The 23520-nt window shown below is 31.6% G+C and overlaps 1 protein-coding gene and 1 non-coding gene across 2 annotated transcripts in view; one reads left to right on the forward strand and one right to left on the reverse strand.

The window, feature by feature from the left end:
- Nucleotides 1-23520, reverse strand: part of Smp_154620 (hypothetical protein) — a gene marked incomplete at both ends in the record, with an annotated part of 52128 nt that overhangs the window by 18576 nt on the left and 10032 nt on the right. Inside the window, 10 exons of the mRNA XM_018794237.1 lie at nt 84-207; nt 1060-1680; nt 2538-2648; nt 5343-5900; nt 11351-11592; nt 15827-16007; nt 16065-16247; nt 17050-17244; nt 18520-18632; nt 22007-22223. Coding sequence (XP_018648670.1) covers nt 84-207; nt 1060-1680; nt 2538-2648; nt 5343-5900; nt 11351-11592; nt 15827-16007; nt 16065-16247; nt 17050-17244; nt 18520-18632; nt 22007-22223 — 2545 coding nt within the window. The remainder of the gene's footprint in view (nt 1-83; nt 208-1059; nt 1681-2537; nt 2649-5342; nt 5901-11350; nt 11593-15826; nt 16008-16064; nt 16248-17049; nt 17245-18519; nt 18633-22006; nt 22224-23520) is intronic.
- On the forward strand, nt 20535-20601 carry Smp_tRNA_01040_Gln_TTG.1.1. Its single transcript has one exon. It is a non-coding gene (tRNA).

Raw genomic sequence — 23520 nt, forward strand, 5'->3', positions numbered from 1 at the left:
ATATTTTCTTCTATTTTCATATGTCAACTGTGATATGTATATGTAATTAAGGAAAACAAAATCATAATATAAACAAGACTTACAAATCATACTGAAATGACTGAAGAACATTTCATTTGGATTCTGAACATCAGGAGAGTTGGGATGTGTTGTTGAAATGGAATTGAGCCACTTTTGCTCCGTTACATGAGACGACTCAAAAGAATTCTTTTAAAACAAATAAAAATGGATGACAACGTTTTATGCACAACAGGGTGTCAAACTAAAGTGGCTTGTTTTAATAATCATTAGAAGTTTATTCGATTAGTCATGACCTGTTCACATTAAAATCCACAATTTTTTTGATTGAAAAAGAAGTGTTTAGAGTCAAGTTAACGTATGTTTCAAACTTTCTTTACGTTGAGAATTGTCAGATTTCCTAAAACAGACTGTAACACTAACAGTCAATCTTAGTGTTTTTCTGCCTAACTCTGTGTGACTTTCATTCTTGTTTTACTCAAAGATGTTCAATTCTTAGTCATTTTTTGTTTTATTGAAATATATATTTTTTTAAACCGGCTATAAATATATGATAACTACCTAGAAAACTAATGATCATTATAAACAAGTAAATTTTCTAAACAAATATTGATTTGCTTTTGCTGGCTCAGTTATTATACTATGAAAGAAAAGAGGACGTTCTCTACATTCATAGTTCATAGCATTTACTGCTAAGAGTATCAAGCCTTATGTACTCAGCAATGTCACTTAGAGATGTGTCAAAATAAAACTCGTGAAACTTTAGAAAGTAACACATCACAACGAATTTTATTCGACATAACTGAGGAATTGAAAACTCTGAGGGTTGAAATTTCGCACATTAACCATTCTGCAATATACTTCGAAACATAATAAATAAATGATAAATGAAATGTTATGTAATACATGCGACTGACAGTCGACTGTGTAAAAATATTACAAATAGTTAACATGTAGTAATGGAATTGTTATTTCATCAAATGTACATGAATTAATGAATTCCACAAAAAAGTAACAATATAACATATAAGATAGTTTTACCTTTACTTCAGTATCGTCAGCTGTTGAATTAATTGAATTTCGATTAAGTTCTGTATTCATTTTAAAAGATAATCTATTTTTGTCAACTACTTCATGGATACATTTCTGTTTTTCATGAGGTTGATGTTTTTGTCGTTGTTGTTCCTTACAATCTACCTCGAATCTAGCAAATGAATCAATTATATTTCCAATACAATTCTGAAATGATCTTTTCATATCATTATTATATTCACGATTTGTTGATGAAAATCGATGAATAAATTTTTGGTATTCACTAAATGATTGTGGTGTCCAATCTTTTTTTATGTCATTACTATTATTATTAGTAGTAGTATTTGTTAACTCTACTTGACAATTAACATCTGATGAAGTTAATTTCAATGAATTACGTATAAATGACAAAGATTCTGGTAGACCAAATGTTACAATTAGACCATTCGTGGTAAAATGAACACCGGATGTTCTTGGGAAAGGAATACCTATTGTATAGTGACATTTTTGTTTCATTGAAGCTGTTGTATCAATAATTGGTTTGTTCAATTTATCCATATTAATATTAAACATATCATAATTTGTAGTAGATAAATTTGTTAAGTTTAATTTTTTAGAATTACTTTCTATCTACGATAAGATTAAAAGAGAAGAAACGAGTCAGAAGTAAGACTGCGAGAGAGTTGCTTTATTTTTCAAAGAAGAGATGAATGGTAAACAAGTCTGCTAAGTATGATATTTAACATAAACAAATCACAATTAGAAAAAACAATACTTTTGAATCAAAATAAGTTTCATATAAACTATAAATATGAGCCTAACAATACAAGAAAAAACATTTTCTTTGAAAAATGATATGAGCTTTTGGTTTGTGAGATGAGATACGACTTCTACTTGAACCAATTCATTGAACCAGTAATGTATTAACTGAAAACATTAAGTTTCATTTTCTCCGATGATTAATTACAGAAAGTCCCTCAGGATTGGGACAAAACAAAGAATACATGGACAGAATGTTTGCTGCTCTGACAAAAATGATTATTACAATGATTAATAAGCGGGTACATCTCCGAGAATCAAGCTCTAAAAATGCGAATTTTAAGTAGTCATGCAATTTGATTGACCAATTTTAATCAGATTTTCTAGAAACATAAAACTCACCATCACAAAAAATGATTGATGTAATTCAAATGAACAGTCTTAATTATCATTTCAAGCTAAATATTTCTATCACTTATGACAAATTTCAATGTATCACTAACTCAGTGACCGAATAGATCAAATCGCTTCCATGGGACGAAGACGGTGCTGTTTGCCAGCAGCTAAGAAACTTTGTTTGGTGTGAATACATTTTAGTAGTTATAACTCATTATGTTGATAACAATGTGGAATATAAAACGGTAGTCAACCAATTATATCCAAAACCGAATTCTTAAATCCTCGACAGATACAACCCAATGTAAGGGAGATATTAATAAGATACTTACTTGATTGTTTAATGTAGGATATGTTTGTAAAGTGATCACAGCATTTCTTATACATGGTTCAACACAACCACGTGAGGTGGACACTAGTTCAGATGCAGTTGAATATAAAACCTGAAGACAGAAGAAAATAGCAGAGCTTTTAATAGATTTTAAAAAATACACCAACAGAAATGAGATAAAAGTTGAAAATATCTTATTTTGAAGACGATAAAATACCTAATTCACATTTTTCATCAATAAATTACTTTCCCCTGGTAATTAACACTTTGATGACAGTTGATTTAAATAAAAAATTAGAATTAAGCGAAACACATAAAACTACCACTAATTTTCAATGACAAAATACAGAAATTTAGACTACGACATGTACTGAGGAACCTTTGAAAATTTTAGTGACTACGTGATGGTAAATTGTTGTATATGGCTAGTAAAATGATAGCAAATTCAAACCAATCAGTGTTGTAGGAAATGTGCTTTACCTCAAGATACATTTCTTGTTATGAATGAATCTGTCTTAAACTTCTAAAGACAGAACATAGGATGTCAAGTGATTACCTACTGGATATGTTGGTTGTCTGAATTACCACAATTAATCAGCATTTGAATATATATGTAAAGTTTTAATTCATAACGATCAACAATGATAAGAATGAAGTTAGACGAACTAGATATATGAACTGTTGAGTAGGCTTCCAAGAACTACAGAGGAGCCTCGCGAGGCCCTAAAAGAGCTGAAGAGTTTCCATCCAACCAGAACATGATGGAGCTTTCTAGAATAGCAACGTGGCATGCTACTGTTGGACAGTAGCACAACATGTCTCTTTGCGGACTGGCCGAATCATAAAGTTGATTTAACAAATGCCAATATCTATAAATACCCTTGATTTCCTGTACATTTCGATTCTTACCAAATAAACACTTCTCCAGCTTTTTCTTCTGACTTCTGATTTGCGGCGGTGAAGTTCTAACGTTCGAGTATCATAGTTGTAAACTGTATTCTGCGTTAATCAAGTAGCGAACCTAACATGAATACTATTTCTAAGAAAAATTATGACGAAATTATTCCAAGATACTCCTAAAGTTTCAATCTGTTCACTCTAAACAATTTTGACAGAAATTTCTAAACACATAGGATAAACAGGTTAGCTTCTATATGTGTTTAAAAAATAGGAAAAAAAAATAGTTGAATATCTTATTAGAATTAGATTTTTGTTTGTATTGTTTCACTGATTTTCCTGTTCAGACAGAAAGAAAACTTTATATCGATGGTTAGAGACCTTGAATGACATGGCTCAAAATCGTTTGCAGTGGAGAAGGTGCATACACTCTTTGTGTTCTACCAAATTTTAATCTTCTGAATTCTTCATGTCTATCTTTTTTCTCTTTCCAAATTTATTTCATTGGATTATACTCCTTCTATAACATATTCAAACCCTAATCTTTCACATAATGCCTATACTCTTACTACTTCTACCACTATGGGATTCGATTCGACAACTGCATCTCTGTGCTAATGTGGTATGGCAACTCGAACTGATGTACGTACGTACGAAGTTCTACATTGTGATTGACTGACTGACTGATCTTGAAATGAAATGATAATAATGTGAGTTATTTTTTTAATTATAAGTTGAAACTGTTTATTCTAGATCATTTAGATAAATAGTTAAGAGAATAAGTTGAAACAATAAAATTCTGGTCAATATAAGTGTATACAAACAAGCAAAAGTATAAAGAAACATGATATATATACTAAAAACAATTTATGACCACTTCTTCATAACCAATATTATATAGAAATATATAATATATTAAACGAGAAAAATTAACCGATTACTATTATTGAGCTTTGTAGAAAATAAAAAACCCGGTAATTTTCACGTAGTAAACAGATAGTTACACAATTAGAATTCACAAGAAATAAATTATTTAAATTCCTGTAAAGTTGAAACATTTTTAAAAAAAATGGTTTTCTGAGTTTAATGTTCATATGACAATTATTACTTATGGATGTTTAATTGTTTTCACTTAAAACATTGGAATAGTGATTCATAACACTTTACTTTGGTTTGAGCAGAAGAAAAGTATTAGTAACCCATATAACCTGAAGTATATTAGGAAATCCGGCTCATAAATCTATACTTTATTAATAAATTACAGAAATATGGTAATTTATTTAGTATTGTTTGTTTGAATCTTCCCATTGATGCTTAGGACTGCAACTGGTCAGTCTCTTATTGGCATATGTGCATACTGTGTGTATTGGATAATACGATGGCGTTTGAAGCGAACGGTACTGGGTTCGAGTCCCACACTGAACATCAACTCTGAGATGCAGGTACATCCAGTTGACGAGTCACAAATAGGACGAAACGCACGTCCTGGATACCTCTGCTAGCCACCATCCATCTTTGCTTATGGTAATTTATGTTTGGATTTTCGATGTGAGATTCATCTTCCGCTTAATATATATTACATACCGATGAATATTTTTGTTATTCACTGGGAATTAAATCAAGTATTTTGTTGTAACAAACAACAACCGTCACAATTTGCTATTATTATTATTAACAAATATTTATCAATCTGTTGAGTTGTTTTAAACTATACTTATTTGGTTTCAATTTAAATGTGAGCATAAAAACATTAACTAACGTTTGTGTAAGATAAGTTGAATGCCACATTCATACATACATTCTAGAAAACATCGCTAACAGTAATCAAAAATACTACAACAATATCACTAAGACAATCTTTAAAAGAAAATAAGAGAGAAACAAGGGGGATTAGAAGGAAAAAACTTACATTTCTTAATTCATCTAGTACTTCTGGAGGTAAAGGTGGACTGCAATCAAGTACATGAAATTCAGGTATAGCTCCATTTAATGGATAATTATCAGGGAATTCTATACTTAATATAATTGAACCAGCTAATGGCATTTCACAGTTACGTGTATTGTTATTAGTCGAATTTTCTAATTCATGACTATTATCAAAGGTTGAATGATTTGATGGATCGTTTGTTAAATGCGTACTCTCTTCATTATCAACACTAACAGCACTATTACTATTGCTAGTCTGATTCGATATTGTATGTTCAGTATCAGTTGTCGATGATAAATTACGATGGTGTGCTTTCCAAAAATTTGAATGTTCTGAAAATTCCATTTGTGAGATCAGATCAGTGGTTGAAGGTAATAGTAGACTATCAAGACCTTCATTATTCATTACAGAACTATGACGTCGTCTTCGAAATGTATTTGTTACTGAACATAATGAATAATGATGATGATGATTACGACGACAGTAAAATAGAATTAATTTAGCTGTACGATTGATAAGATCCATTTCTTCTAACTTATACTAAAGATACACAAATAAAATATATAAACAACAATATCGTTTAAAAACAATTAACTAATGGTTACAATAAAAGTTTGAATAAGAAAGTGTTAACACGTTTCATAAATCCAAAAAGATAAAATCCCTTTTAATTTGTACACATGAAATGTTTGCATAAATTTGATGAATTACGAACTCCATTGATCTGATGAAGTAACTAATATTAAAAATTTGAAGGATTTATGATGAGACTAAAATCGTGTAAAACAAATACACATTGATATAGAGTGCGAGTGTACAGTCAAAAACGATTTTATAACAGATATAATTAATTGAAACAGCTGTATTACTACGATTGATTTCAATTACTGCACTTTACAGTTTCAAAACAGGAAAACTACAGTTCTATGGATGGTATACATTGATTAATGAAATACTTCTTTCTTATGGTGTCAAAACCAATTGAAAGTCGAAATTTTCCTAAAAATTATAAAACATGTCACACAGTCGTTATGTAAAAATAACTATGGAAACAACACAGTGCTATGTCATTAGTTATTTTTCAATATGTTACAAACAACGTGTTAGTTATCATTATTATGATCAATGTGATTGAATTTAAGTTATTAAATCTCGTTTAATTTGTTAATTCTAGTTAACGTTTTTTTTATCAAGGTTGTTTTCCACGAGATGGGGATGCTGACCCCATGGTCAACCCTCCTGCGTTACTCAAACAGGGCCGTGGTAGTGGCCCTAGAAGAGCTACAGGCGCCGAAAATGGGAAGCAGACATAAAAAGGATGAGCGGCAACTGAAAAGGATTGCTCAGGACAGAGTTCGATGGAGAATGATGGTGGGTGGCCTATGCTACTCCACGAAGGGTAACAGGCGTAACTAAGTAAAACTAGTTTAACAAGCTTATAGAATCTTAGAAAACACATACACGTAGGATTACGGTAGAGATAAGGTTGCAGACGTTATATATATATATATATATACATATATATATATATAGGGAAAATCTAATTTTCAGAAAGAGATAAGTTATTAAAAGTACCAAACGTCGTAATTTCAGTAATGATCATTATTTCAAAATGCTAAAACATAACTGGATTAACTTTAATCAATTTCTACATCTTTTTTCTAACCAAATGTCGTTTAATTAAATTCATCATGAGAATTTACGGAAATATACCCTTTAAAAGCGGTAGGCGGAGAATTTTCACTGTCTACTAAACGTATTTACAATTTTAAAAGGAACGTTTTACGAGACATGAATGTCAATTTTTATGTTTTTAGTTGCTATGCTGAACAGTATATTATATATGCATTATATTAACTATGGAGACATGCACAATGAATAAAACTCTGCCTGATAAATTATATTTCATCTAACAATGTGAATTTGCTTGTAAAAAAATACTAAGTGTATTATCGATACGCTTGAATAATTTACAGTGTATAATAAATAAATTTAAACCGTTATTACCCAATACATCCTGATCATCTGATAAATTTTGGTTAAGTGAGAACAAAAAGAATTGCAGAATATTATGAACTCATTGTATTCTAACGCTTTTCATCAGTTATAAACGGCCATTATTTTTATTGATATAAATTGTATGATAATGGACTTGTTTATGGAGCTGACACTCAGTGATTTCAACCAATAAACCAAAGGACGTGAAACAATGAACCAGCTACTGATGTGAAAAAAAAGCAGATTAATTACCTATAGACTAGTACATAATCCTGTACTTTGTCTTCAGTTAGCGTAGATGTTCCATTGAAGGAAAAAATTTGAACTAGATATAAAACATTATTCATGCTCGTACTACTAATGATTATAACACAACAATGTGATATGGGTGAATTAATGAGATTGTCGAATAACTAGTGTTTCAGTTGGTATAATAATCATAATAATAACAACAGTAATAGTAATTACGTAGAAATATTAAGCCATTTAATTTCTACTTACTTAACAATTAATACATGGTAACAACAGTAAATGTAAAAAAATTGACATTTCAAAATGTACAGTAACAGCATCGATAAAATATCATGATTGGGATTTACATATCATGTGTAATGATAATTATTGTAGTTATTTTCATTTATTTTTATTATGCTGTTTCTCTTTTGAATACTGACAATGAAATAATACAAATTTTATAACTAAAACACATGGGGAAGGACAAACAACAAATAATGTAGGAAATGCTTTGGTGAAGAGAAGGAATTCATCACAATTCACATATGTATACCGACCTTGATGTAGGGCAGTTGAAGGTAATCAACAGGAAACTCTGACCTCAGTTTGGTACTGATTAGTACATTTCATCAACAACAACTATACAACATGATCACTTTTTTAAATTTTTCGTCAACATACAGAACTTCATCTATTAAATTAAGAAATTCCCTTTTGTAATGGTAAGATTTGATAATTATAATACCATATAAAAACCAATAAAATTTCCATTTTGATCATTATTACTTGCACCGACTAAAACATTTGTTCAGTGTTCATAATCTTTTAACCACACTTTTTAAATGTTGTTCAACGAAACGAGTCATTCGCATAAAATCCGAAGTGTAAAATATTAGTGAATTTATCTTGTGAAAAGTAAGGCAATTACATAAATTATATTTAAAGAATATATCAAGTAATAAATATAAACTTACTTGTCCAGCTCTATGGCTTAACAAAGATAATTCTTGAGCGAGAAATTGGAATGCACTATCTTCTTGATTTGCACCTACAACAACAAGGAAGTAATATATACATAAATATATATATATATATATATATATATTCATACATATATATAAATTATTATACTTTTCGGAAAGTTTCCAAACGATTGTAATAATTCCAAAAATAAATCGGGTTAAGAAATTAGAGACGTAGTGATGCCTGAGCCAATATTCAACAAGGAAAAATAATAAATGTGCTGACTTGTTGCAATCAGTTATAAATATTTCGTTCGTCTCATTACTAACCAAACAAAAAGAATGCTATTTACGTGATGCTATTAAACTGATCTCTGAAAACAGCTTTCTGAAGGACACACATATTTCGACAGTGTTCATAAAACATTGAAACAATGCAATAATGTATTTTTTTAGTGAGTGTAAAACATATTTGTAAATCTGCTTGGAGCCCTCCTACAGTTAATACCAGTCCCGAGCCCTGATAAAAGAGGTTTAGGGAAGGGGTTGGCAACCCTATCCCGTGAAAAGAAATCTCGCTAAAAGGCGCAATTACTTCTAAATGACGGGAGGTGTTGTACATGACCCAATGCAATTTTGGTACAATTTAGTGACTAAGTGCAGATAAAGTCTTGGGACATATTTATTTGAAAGACAGTAATACTACACGAGTTCCAAACGGAAGTGAAATGGTAGTCAAAGTGGTTGAATTTAGAGTATTTTAACCATTAATTCACTACTCTTAGGAATTATTAGCACCACGGTACAGAAAATGAGCATTGTGAATTATACTACTTCTACAACTAATATTAATAATAATTATAATTATACTGATAATAATAATAATAACAGTAATAATAACAGCGATAATGATAGAAAGGATCTACAAACAGCATTTATTTTAGGAATGTAACAGTGAATTCATTTTACTGACAAATTTTAGCAGGAAAAGTTATATATACAATCGTCAAAATTAGTTCAAGAATGAAATCAGAAAATCAATTTGAACAGTTTAAACAAACTTATTTAGTTATTAAAGGTGCTAATAACATTTCTACTATACGTTGAAAAATTAGCATCATAACATACATTTGGGATCTGCATTCAATCCACTTTTCGAAATAGATAAACATGACTTAGAGACAGAAGGACGTTGGCCAAAATCTTCACCACGAAGTTGTGAGTCAACGATCTGTTTTTTTTAACATAAAAGAAAACGATCTAAATAAAACTACTCACATTGAGATTGGTAAACGTAAGATTATAAACACTGTTAAATTTGAAATTCCGTGCATCATTTGAAATGTGCTCGAGTTTAATAAGATTCCTGACAACCAAGCATTCACTAGTTGTGAAGTGGTACCGGTTAATATATCGATGGAGATGAAAAATCCGTATTTTATCGTAAAATATCTAGTTCTTCTTCTACACAAACATTTTTTGGAAACCAAATAAATTCGACTATGAATCATTGGTGAATGGGATCAGACAAGCTTACGATAAATCTGTGTTCTAATGAATCACGTTCCTCGGTGGGCTAACTAATTTAGGATTTCAAATAAGAATGGTTGCATTCATGTTTGGTGCTAACACGAATCAGTCATACGTAACCAATGTAGTATGTGTTATAAATTTGAGTCATTAAATGTTTTCTTATTATATCATCAGGACAAATAGCAAAAGTTGAGATAGCAACAGTATCCACCTGTGGATTTTTTCGACAACATATTTCTACTTCAGTAAGCATTGTAAATTAGGATAGGAGGTGGTTAGGCATATGTGACACATCCCCTTCAACTTTCATGATCGATAAAAATTCACAGATTAATTAACCGATTTACAATCATTGCCTAATGTTATTGTAAGTTTATTCTTACAATCGGTCAGCCTATTATTCTATTACATACAACCAATAGAACAAAGACACTAATATTAAAACGTTTTACATGTATTCCTACTAAAAAAATTCAAAAAAGCTGGAATATTGTATACAGGGAATCAATATTTGGTAGAAGTGTAGCTAAAAAAAACAACTGTACTCCGTTGAAATGTTTTTGTATATAATCAAAAAAAAGTCTATTACGAAAAGTATATCGAACATTGGATAAAGTTTTCCTAACTTCTAAATTTGATGGTAGGTCATTCGATCATTAACAATGTCAGATCTGACACAAATGTCGATTAGTTTAAGCTAAAACACTTTTTATAAGTAAAACAAGAGAAAATCAGCAACCTGAGAAGTAAAAAAGTGGAAATTTATAATATCAAAATTTTGGCAATAAACAAATAAGATTTAAAATGGAATATAAAAACTGACCTGGTCACACTTATCTCACAGTGTGAAGGTTGAGGTAACGGATGCACAAGAACAGAAACGTTAGTAAGATTCATTAATATAAGTTTACTTTCCAAAAACTGTATAACAGTGTTCTTAAACAGCTAAAAACTTATTTATTAACCAAATGGAAACAGATCTAAATGACTGTATGAAATACTAAAGATATTCGTTTTATACTCCATAGTAAATAAATTGATTAAGATTATCTGAACTATAATTTCCCGTGTTATTTAAATAAAATAATTTACTACCGACAACTTATGGTATAACTATATTCTACTAGTTACATACACAGTGTGTAAAACATGCCTTGCTTCTGAACTTCCAAATGTCTATCAACAATTATATTTGAAAAAATATGATGTTTTGTCGAACAATATATAGTTAATTAGATAATTATACAAATAAACATAGATAACCTTTGGTTTATTTAAACTGCTTGTCGGAGCATTACCAAACTTCTTTGATTGATTTGTCTTTGGATTGAAATTCGTTGATAATTTATCATCTAGTAAATCTTCTGATTTTTCTTTTATTATTCTTGTTTGCTTATTTGCTTGATTTAGTAATGGTTCATTATCATGAAGTGAAATTGATTTAAAATGAATTGGATAAACTCGAAGTATATTATCCATTGACCAAGTAAGTAAATGTACATTTTCTAAGCAGAAATGCAAAAGGAAACAAAGTAAATTAGGCAAATTTATTGTTATTGTGTAAGATAAATAAATTCTGGTAAGTATTTTGATCCAGATTCAATTTTTAAATTAGCAACCTACAACATAAGATGAATGCTAAAAGTGAGTGCTGTAAATGAAGCACTCTGAAAGAGATATAAGTTAATCGATCCAATGTAAAAAAAATCACGAAATGAATTGATATATACTTCTGTTGTATTTAAATAGTATGATTTCATAACAAACAAAACTATTAACCCGTTTTGAAATAGATTTATAGAGGTTTAGTAAGAAATCGTAACTAAAAAGCAGTTTATCCATTTTGAAAATAGAACAGTATTTCTTATGCGATATCGTGAATTGATTGAATCCAGAAATATAGATCATTGAATTTGAAATTATTCGTTTAAATAAATTATGTTCATCAGGAGATTTGAATGTCTTAAGTTTAACTGTAAATTGGTATATTCATAGATGTGAGCCACTAGACCACTCGGCCACTACACCTAGGTGGTGGAGATGTGAGCGCCCCCAAATGCCCTGGTACGATTGAGAGTGGGGAAAGTCAGCTCTCCCTCTCGAAATGCTCTCACATGGCCACGCGTATACAACCATTGCCGGGGAAGTCCTACTCACTGCCTTCTCGTGGAGGGGGTGTCGTTTACGAAATTGAGAGGATTAAAAGCAAATGTCCGGCGCTTTAACCGGCTTGGTGGACACGGAGGGTCCACCTAGGGGAGTTGGAAAACCCTGATTCCAAACCAATGGTGCACATGGGCTGCAGTATCCTGAGGGAACAAATGGCGTATGAATCAATAGTTGGTCACAGGCTACCATGGGACTACATCTCCTTACGATGCTCCACTGCCTTGTGGGTCAGACCTTTAGGTAAAAGACTCCGGGTGTGGCCCTTTAAGAAAATCACCTGCTTCAGTTTGGGTACCCGGGCAGTATCACAGCCCTCACAGAAATCAAATGAGATTTGTGTGGCGCATATGTATCTGCTGCTTTCTTGTACCGATATTTATGTGTTCAAATAAATAAAATAAAAATAGATGTGAGCTAACAGTGAAACATAACTGAAACGAAACAGCTTTTTTCAAACGACATCAGTCAATAACAAAAACTGTTAACAAAATGGAAATAATCTTTGCAAATTACGGAACTAAACAAAAATAACAATGTCATGAACAGATAGGAGAATCAAAAGGAATGAAATGATCTACATTGGGTATCGAGAGAAATGATAAGAAAAATTAAGATGTCTAGTGTTTAGAAGAAAATAACAGTAAAAATGAGAAGGATAACAGTAAAACGCAAAAAAAATTGTAACCCTATCAAACACTGCAATTACAATGTAGCTGCACGATTTGTTAAAAGAAATAGTTCTTTTCAAGTTGACATGATTCTTTTCATATATACACTTAGTTTGTCCTTATTTTCTGAATACTTTGTGTACAATTTTTTTTAATATTGTGTGTAAAAAAACATGTGTTATGAGTTTGAATAAATGGAATAAATAAATAATAATAAATAATGGCAACAGTAGTTGATTAATTTCATAGTGCTTCACTAAAAAGCACGTCTCGAAAGATAATTGTAAATATTTATGAAGTGAATGGTAAATAATTAACTATTAACTCTACATTCATTTAGTATTGTTTGTCCCAGAGTGAACATCAACTCTAAAATGCAGGTACATCCAGCTGACGAGTCCCAGATAGGACGAAACGCGCGTCAAACTGGGTTCCACTGCTAGCCACTATCCATCTTTGATTACAATATTAACTCTATAGTTATTCATATCTTTTAAAATAATTGTTAAAATCCATTAAAAAATCTCTTCTAATTAGTAATGCTTTTTTTAAATGCGACAACTAGAAAAACAATCCAAAGTGATCAATTAATTAAAACAATGAAAACTAATCAAGTAAAAAAACCGGCAGAACATCTACATTTTATTTGATACAACAAGAGGAAAATACAAATTATCAAAATTGAATCATGTCGATTACATTCAGTTATTATCAATAAAATCTCAACTGAACTACTTGTTAAGAACAGTGACAGAATACTTTTGAGTATTAGTGTTAACTATTTCATGAACAAGCGTTACTTAGTACCTTATTTCTTTTATTGTTTTGGTGAGAAGCATAGTTTTATCAACATTGTAGTAATTATTCAGGTTACAGTTTGGTAATCTATAATTTGAAGCTAGTTACAATAATCAGACAATATTTCTCACATTAGTTTTAACCCTAATTTTAGATTTATTGGATTAAAATAAATTTTTATGTATGGAACAAATAAGACTTTGAATAATAAAGAGAAACATTAATAAGCCTGATTATGGAACTTACAAATGAGTACTCAAGTGGAAACTGTCAGATACATTAAGCATATACAACTAGACAAAAGTATAAAAATTAACTTTAGATGTTAAAGAATAACAGTTCCCAACCTACCTACATTTATGCTACATTAAAAAGTACATAAGGTTGCTGGTAGATGATTTTTAGGAAATCATACAGAAGACTTTAGTGAAGGATTTTCAACCTACACTAAAGTTGTGGAATCAATAAAATATTTTTCTACACAGGTAATTTGAATTATACGACACAGTAATGCACTCTATACTAACGTGTGACTAAGACATGATAACTGAGGTTGAACAAACAAAGATTACATTTACGAAATATTCTTTGGATTTGAGTTTATAACCGGTGTAATAGGAGCATTGAATAAAAACTGGTAGTATTCTCACAGCCAAGAATGTTTCCATATGAAGTTGTGAATACACAACGATTGAGTCAGGTGATAAGTGTTGTATATGTTTATATACACTCTAAATTTAAGTAATAAATAAGGTGAAATGGATCTATCCAGGGTAGAGTTGCCGTAAAATGAAATTATACTAATTCACGAAATGAGTAGAACTGGACAACTACCATTTTAGTAGATGGAGTTCAATCAAAGGTATAAAGCATTGTTTGTTGAAAACGCCAACTATTTAATTAAAGTGAATTTGCAATACTAAGTGATAAATTTGTTAAAACATTCGATTTTTAAATAGTAGGTCGAAGATTGAGAATACCTTCTCAAGCAGTTCGGAATAGATAGCTGGATAATACCATTAGCATTACCAACCAAAGCTCAAACAAAGCCTAGTGTACTAAAATGTATACTAAAGTATGTAAAAAGTGTAATTTGATTATTGCTTAACATATACACATATCAGATAAACAAGAATGTGATAACCTACAAAATAGATTCAAAAAGAAAATGAGCTATTTTTTTCACACTAGATAATTGTAAACAATCAGAAAACTATTAAAGTTAAAAATTTACAATATTCTATATAACATAAAACTTTTATTACTCTGTCGATTGACTGTCAATATTTCGAAACATTTTCCAGTGTTAAGATGAGAAAAACAAAGTATACACTAACTGTTGAATTGAGTAAAATAGTATAAACTAGATAAAATATTAAATTCATTTAGTATTGTTTGTTTGAATCTTCCCATCGATGTGTTAGGACTGCAACTGGTGAGTCTCTAATTGGCATACGTGCATACTGTGCAGATTGTCTCGATATAGCCTTATTTCACAAGCATTATAAGCAAAGATGGATGGTGGCTAGCAGTGGAATCCAGTTTGACGCGCGTTTCGTCTTATTTGGGACTCGTCAGCTGGATGTACCTGCATCTCAGAGTTGATGTTCACTCTGGGACTCGGACCCAGTACCTTTCGTCTCAAACATCATCGCGTTATCCACTCAGCTACTGAGTCCTGATAGCCACTTCCTTGTGCGATAGGGTGACGTTTAAATTCACTTAGTATTGTTTGTTTGAATAAAATATTATTGTAGCATAAGACCAAGACGATATATATATATATATATATATATATATATATATATATATACCGTTAACATAGCATTACAAAAAGTAAACGAGATTCCAAGACGCATAACAATACAACTACTCATATTTCTAGACCTTATTTTTCAATTATTGCTTAAGTGATTGCATACATGCAATGCATATTGAGTTACATTAAAATTATGGGGAAAAAAGAAACAGATTTACTGTGTCCATCATATGAACAGTGAACAAAACAGTAACGATAAGACTACTATGAATAGCATATTGATAACATAAACAGAAGAAAGTAATAACAAAAAAATGATATAAAACGATTTATTTACTGACGTACTCTTAGGACAATACTCTAAATTTTGATTTGTTGTCGACATTTCATTATCCAGAATAAAATTTGTCGTTAATTCATGATCATCTGTCATTGTCGATGAAGAAAATGGAAGATTTGAAGAGGAGCATATCAACCAATTCATATCTAGTATATATGAATCTGTAGAACGTGGTTGACAAATCTGCTGATCATTTATGTGATTATTATTATTATTACCATTATTATTATTGTTTGAATTCACCATACCATTAGTAGACGTTTTATTGACAGTAATCCCACTATTATTAGTGTTACTATTATCATGACTTTCTATTACTTGGAATAAATCATGAGATTGTGTCAAATTAGCACTGGACCACACAGATATCCCGTGAACTGACCAATGAGACTGCTCTGGTAAAATAATAATATGATCACCTGAAGGCTAGAAAAAAAGAATGAATAGTAGTATTAGTAATAACAGTCATAATAATAATAATAATCTTAATACGTATAATATAAGTAGGATACGAAAAAGCATGAGTAAAAATTTGATAAGAAAGCGTTAACTCAGAGTAAAATAAAAAATGGTGGAAACTGTGCATAAAACAGCAGGTATTATTTATATTGTGTTTAACAAGAACAGACCATTGTGAGCATATGATTTACAAATTTGTAGCTAGGTAAAAGCTGTTATACTGAATTTTAAACCAGACTTTATTTGATCGCAAGTAATTATAGCTAGAGTAGTTGGATTGTGATTTAAAGAGCTACTTAAACAGTTGACAATTCTGTACATCAACCATCAAGTCATCACACACCAAAGGGGAATCGTGTAAGTTTATATAGTTGATATTCAAACAGGGTGAAAGAATCTCAAACAAACTCTTTATAAACAAGTGGTATAACAAGTTTCTACAACTGTCAATGACCAAAAAACAACTAGTTACGTAATCGCAAAGTTCTGAAAAGCTCTTATTTAATGCTTATTGAATTCAATTGTAACCAATGTTTCGCTGGTCTAAAATCCATTCGTATTCTTGAACTTTATAAGAAGTATTTGTTACAAATCCACTAAGGTTAATATTAATCATAACTGGGGAGCACTGGACCGATGTTTCGTCTCAGAATTTATCAGTCACGTAATATCACTAGGCTTCATATAACAGATGTTCATCACAATTCACTGCATGAAACTACAAACAATTCAGACGACACATTAATTAACTAGTAAATTATGAGCTTACAGTGTAAATTACTTTCTTCAATTTGATTTCATGAAATCGGACCTTTTTCAGAGGATATGAAGGATTTTCAATATCCCATAGGCGCATTTCAGAACATTCATTGACTGTCACCATTTGATTGACATTCTGAGGCGACCAATCAAAATCACGAACGTGATCAGCTTGTACAGAGATGTACTGTTCTGGAACGTTAGACTGAGTTTAAAATACACAGCAAAAAGGGTTACAAATAGTTAACAAACCGTTTAAATAATAAATAATTGTCTAGAATATATTAATTGTATGCAACCTAATCCTGTAAATAGGTATTCGAGTTTGGGACTTCAGGATGTGGGCCCTAACAGCGCTGCACAGGTTCAAGGTTTTACGCTTCAAAATAGCACAGGAAAAGTAAAACCTAATAAAAAGTGTAATATTAGAGCTAACAGGAAAGATATAGGTTGATAATGAAAAAAGAACCCATGGTAATGGATTATATACGACTAATAAAATGAAGAGTGAGCGTATTTGTATCACTAAGTCTATTTTCGTTCAGTGAGACCCACAGTTTACAACCTATATTTTTATAGCCATTTTGTCATCCTGAGAACCTTAGCATGGAAATCCACGCCCTAACATACTATCCAGTCCAGGAATTAGTGATGTTTTGGACTAACCAAAGTCATGTATGTTGGAGTAGATACGAGCAACAAACAATCTCTATTTGTGCGGATTAACAACCCCACTAGTTGGATAAATCTCCTGTCTTAAAACTTCGCACCAAGCCCCAACATTATCCAATCAATAAATCCACTATATACGAGAAATCTTTCAGAGACACCTACGATCTAGTAGCCAACAGATATATCAATATAGAAAAAATTTCAAAATGAGATTTAAATAAAACATTTCTGACTACGTTTACCCGCAAATCCCAAGTACGAACACCAGATGAGTGACAGGTTGCAAATTTTCCACTCAAAAATCTATTCCATTTGACAATAATTGGTGAAGCTGAAAATACAAACAACAATAGTTTTATCGAATTATTAAATTAACATGTGTCGGAATTCGTCAAACTTTATTGGAAAACACTTAGTATTGTTTGTTTGAATCTTCCCATCGATGTGTTAGGACTGCAACTGGTGAGTCTCTAATTGGCATATGTGCATACTGTGCGTATTGCCTCGATATACCTTAATTCACAAGCATGGTAAGCAGAGATGGATAGTGGCTAGCAGTGGACTCAGTGGCCGAGTGGATAACGCGATGGCGTTTGAAGCGAGGGTACTGGGTTCGAGTCCCAGAGTGAACATCAACTCTGAGATGCAGGTACATCCAGCTGACGAGTCCCGAATAGGACGAAACGCGCGTCCTGGATTCCACTGCTAGCCTCTATCCATCTCTGTTTATTGGAAAACATTCAGAGGAAAGATAGAACGATCATTTCAACTTTGAATTTCTTATCAACGTGTGTACACGACCGCGTACATGATCAAATTTAGGACCTTGCTGTCTCGCATTAAATGCAATACCTTTAGGCTGATTGTTAAAAATATAATGATCCAAATTTTCAACTTCATTCAATTCATAATACAAAGTGACTATAATTCAGTGACACTATGAACAATCGCTTTATTCATGTATTTGTTTAGTAGCAAATCTTACAAGCGAAATTTATTTGAATTCATTTTTGTATTGGTTGTTTAAATTTTCTCATTGATGTTTAGGACTGTAATTGATCAGTCACTTGTTGGCATATGTGCATCCTGTGTGGACTGCCTCGGTTTTGCTTTAAACCACAAGTATTATAAGCAGAGATTCAAACAACTAATACAAAAATGAATAAAAATTCACCGCATTGAACAAGCTAGTGACTATCTGGAGTAAGTAGCCAAGCAGATATTGCGATTTCGTTTGAAGCGAACGGTACTGGGTTCGGGTGCCGGAGTGAACTCTGGGATGAAGGTACATACAGCTGGCGAGTCCCGAATAGGACGAAGTGAGCCTCCTGGATTCTGCTGTCAGCCACCATCCATCTCTGCCTAGAAAATTATTTTGTTTGTCGTTTCTATTTTATCTTATGACCTACATCCTAGAGAATGAAGAATTTTATAGAGTAGTTAACATAGCCAATTCACGATGTTTCTATATGAAATATTGATATATGTGAGTCTGCATGCATAAACTATTCGCATGCTAATTTTCTGAATAACAAGAAAGTTGATGATAAATAAAACCACTAGAAATTATGCAGATTTCATGAATAGCTGCTTTCTCAGAAAAGCGATTATATATATTTTTTTTCTTAGTTATTCCTCTTATATAATGCTGAGTTAATGATATAATAAATAATATTCACAGAGTTTGTCTCCCACTTTTTAATGTTCAAGTGATGAATGTTTGAAGACGGTAGTTTATTGTTTGATTACTTCAAATCGTTCAAAAACATAGTCGATCAAGTTGTCACTACTACTTACCACTACTCTCCTTAAATAAAATACAGAATATTATATTTTCCGAAGTAATCCAACTAGTTATCATGCAATCAGAGTTCTAAAATAATTATAAATCAGTTAATCCCTTTGAGGGTTGAAAGAGTTAAAAAAAAAACTGAACAAAGATGGAAATAAGAATATGAATTTTCAATAAAGCGAAGACTGTACAATACCTATATATATATATATATATATATATATTCCCCAAATAATATTTTTAAACAGAATAGCTTGACAACATAATAAGTTCATCATATATATTACGAAGAAGGCGTACCTCTTTTTAGAAATAATAATACCGTGTACTGATCCTTAAGGATAGTAGCTTTAAATCTATTTAAACATAAAACTACAGTTTCACTGAATGTTCAGAAGTTCTATTGAATAATCACCTAAGATAGATTCAGAAACTAAAAATGAAAGATCCGATCAGATCAAGAAAAAAGAGAGGGAAATAAAAAGAACTAACTTCAAAATAGAAAGAAAATTAATGATAAATATGAATAATCGAAGCAAGAATTTAATTTGTGCATATAGATGATTCATCTACCCAGTTTTTAGCGAACAAAATTCAAACAGATTTTTATACTGAATTAGAAAGAGAAAGGAAAACATTGTAAACAGGCAGATAGGCAGGCAAAAATGTAGGTAAAAAAAGAAGTTGGGAATAATCAGTAGACAAAAAAAAATGAAAACAAAGCAAATTCCCAAAAGAAAAATATGAAGGGCAAAGATATAAGTGTAATAATTTGGTTATATGATGCATGAGTTTTATTTTTCTCTTTGTTATTGTTCTTTTTTAAACAAAAATATTATTAAATTCATTTAGTATTGTTTGTTTGAATCTTCCGATTGATGTTTAGAACTGCAATTGATCAGTCTCTTATTGGCATACGTGCATGCTGTGCGTATTGCCTTGATATAGCCTTAATTCACAAGCATTATAAGCAAACAATACTAAGTGAATTTAAACTTCACCCCATTGCACAAGCAAGTGGCTATCAGGACTCAGTAGCTGAGTGGATAACGCAATGGCGTTTGAAGCGAAAGTTACTGGGTTCGAGTCCCAGAGTGAACATCAACTCTGAGATGCAGGTACATCCAGCCGACGAGTCCCGAATAGGACGAAACGCACGTCCTGGATTTCACTGCTAGCCACTATCTATCTTTGCTTACAAAAATATTATTGTTTCACCTTATCATAATATTTTATAAATTATTTATCTTATTTCAATAATTATGCTGTTTTTTTTCTTTTCATTACTATGAATAATATTTTTTTAGAATTAATGATAGTAATCTATAATGAGACAGAAACTAGTTTATACATGTTCCAAAGAGATAGAAAAGAAAATAAAGGTGAACAATTTTCTTTATCTGATGTCTCATTGCATAAAAGTAACGAAAACAATGATATTGCTTACAGAGAAAAGTACAATGAATTAAAGTAGCGTGAGTAGAGAAATCGTATTAAAAAACAAACAAACAAATAATTTTCATAGTTGAAAGCGTGAGTCGATTGAAGCTAGACCACCAGGGAAAACCTGGAAGCAATGGACGGCCGTTTCGTCCTATTGTGGGGCTCCTCAGCAATGCGAATCTACGATCTCGCCTTGCGAGATTCGAACCCAGGACCTACCACATCTGTTGTGAGATATCAACTCACTGAAGACAATTGGTAAACAGTTGCTCAACTTCGTGGATTGGTTGAAGTTAGACATAAACACCATTGGATGCCGGCTCAGTGGTCTATCGGTTAAATGCTCTGGCGCGAGAATGGTAGGTCCTGGGTTCGAATGTCGCGAGGCGAGGTCGTGGATGTGCACTGTTGAGAAGTTCCACAATAGGACGAAACGGCCGTCCATTGCTTCCAGGTTTTCCCTGGTGGTCTAGGTTCAATCGACTCACGCTTTTAACTATGAAAATACTAAACCTCCACAAAACCCCTGCTGATAGTAAAACAAATAATTCATTTTCATTTCTTATTCTGTAATATTCATGGCATTATTGTAGACTGTTTAAGTAAGTTGATAGTTGTAAAATTAAACAAATGCAATATAAGTCAAGGTAGTTTAATCTGTTAGTACTACACATTGAATAAAGAGTTAATTTCAAGGAAGTATGAAAATATATTTTCCGAATGAATTATCCCTTGGTTAATTCGATTTATCTGATCATTGACCACACTAATTTATCAAGACGTTTTTTCAATTTAATCGACTGATTACATAACATGAAATTCTACTGAATATAAGAAATGCAATATTATAAGGACGAGAGTAAAGTGTCTTACATTATAGTGAAAACCATATAGAAGATCAAGATTACTACGAAAAAGTATTCTGTAAACCTCAGGTACCAGATAAAAACAAAAACAAGTTTATACCGTTTTAAACTGCATGACGCTTTCCACATCAAATCTGTTTCAATTCTTAAAAAACTCCACACAAAATTGAATAATGGATTAGTGATAGACTTACAAAGAGATTCTATAGCTCGAACTGGTCTTGACATATCTCTTAAATCCCAAACACAAATAGCACGAAATTGATCTGTAGATGTAGTAGCTATAAGAAATGGATGGACTGGACTCCAATCCAGTGAATTGATCACACGAACATATCCACCCAGACTAGTGTTTGTACTTAATCGACATTCATTGACATCCCAGAGAAGTAGTTCACATCTATTGCGACGCTAAAGAAATATTGAGAAACCAAAGACAGCAACATATTTAACTATACACAAAGCACCTTCAGTAAACGGCCACAAATTTATGCAATCGTGTATAAAAAAGATTGTTCAGATATAAGCAAACTATTTACTATGAAACGGTGACCTCATAGTATTGCAGTTACTAATGGTCGTTAGGTAGCCATGTAGAGAACAACTATGTAATTAAAGTATAGTATCTTTCTATAAATAAACACGAAAAATAAAAATATACCTAAAACAATTAGTCCCTTTGATAAATTTCGATAATGTAATGAACGACGAAGTAATGTAATGAAGACGAAGTTTATCAGAATGATGTGATATATTTGCGCAATACATTTCGAACAATCTGATCACACATATACTTGTTACGGTTTACCTTAAACTGTCTAGTTGACCTTTTAATTTTCATATAAAAATGTTTTAACAAATATGATAGGTACATGGACTATTAAGAAGTTAGTCAGTTATGGACAATTTAGGACCTGGGACGAATAAGTACCGATCTAGGTTTCAAAAACTCGTATAATGGAGATCAGAAATCGGTAAGATGAGAAGCATAGATTTTGATGAAGTATTATTCTCTGAACTGGATGGTTGGCTCGTGTAGCTTTCATCGTTATTCTGAATGACATCATCAGCAAAAACTTCAGGTAGAAGTGAAGTGTTCGAAGAAGCATACTAAAGGTACTGTGGTATGGGTTACTTATATCCACATAAGTAGTATATGGTGATGGTCAGGCAATGAATGTATTTCAGCGGAAGGTCGATAAGGAAAGAACGGGAACAGAACGCAATTGGTATGAAAATGCATGAACAATGAAATCAGAGACGATGGACTGATATTTGCAGAAGGAACAGTCAAGATTGAGACAATTGATTGATAGTTTGCAAATTAACTGTTTACTTTATGGTTGTCAGATTTTAATGAAATATTCTGTACTTTCCGTGTCAAATACATTCGATTGTCCCCACTCGTGTTCTTGTTCACTACAGTACTAGTATCAAATGAAGTTAAAAACCAAGGGAAAGAAATATGGTTCAAAAGGGGTGTGTGAGAACGAAAAATGAAAAAGCATTGAATAACAATAAACTCAAGATTGAGAAAAAGATCAAGAATGAATGCAAATACACCACTGCTACAAGATTTAGATCATGTAACTAAATATATCCAACCGAAGATTACTTTAATCTTGAAACGTCTAGATAGAAAATCTGCACACTTCTAAGCGAGAAGTCACCAAATCCAAAACACAACATCTGTTTCATATTGCCGAGT

This window comes from Schistosoma mansoni, chromosome 1 (assembly GCF_000237925.1).
Source record: "Schistosoma mansoni strain Puerto Rico chromosome 1, complete genome".
Classification (NCBI taxonomy): Eukaryota; Metazoa; Platyhelminthes; class Trematoda; order Strigeidida; family Schistosomatidae; genus Schistosoma; species Schistosoma mansoni.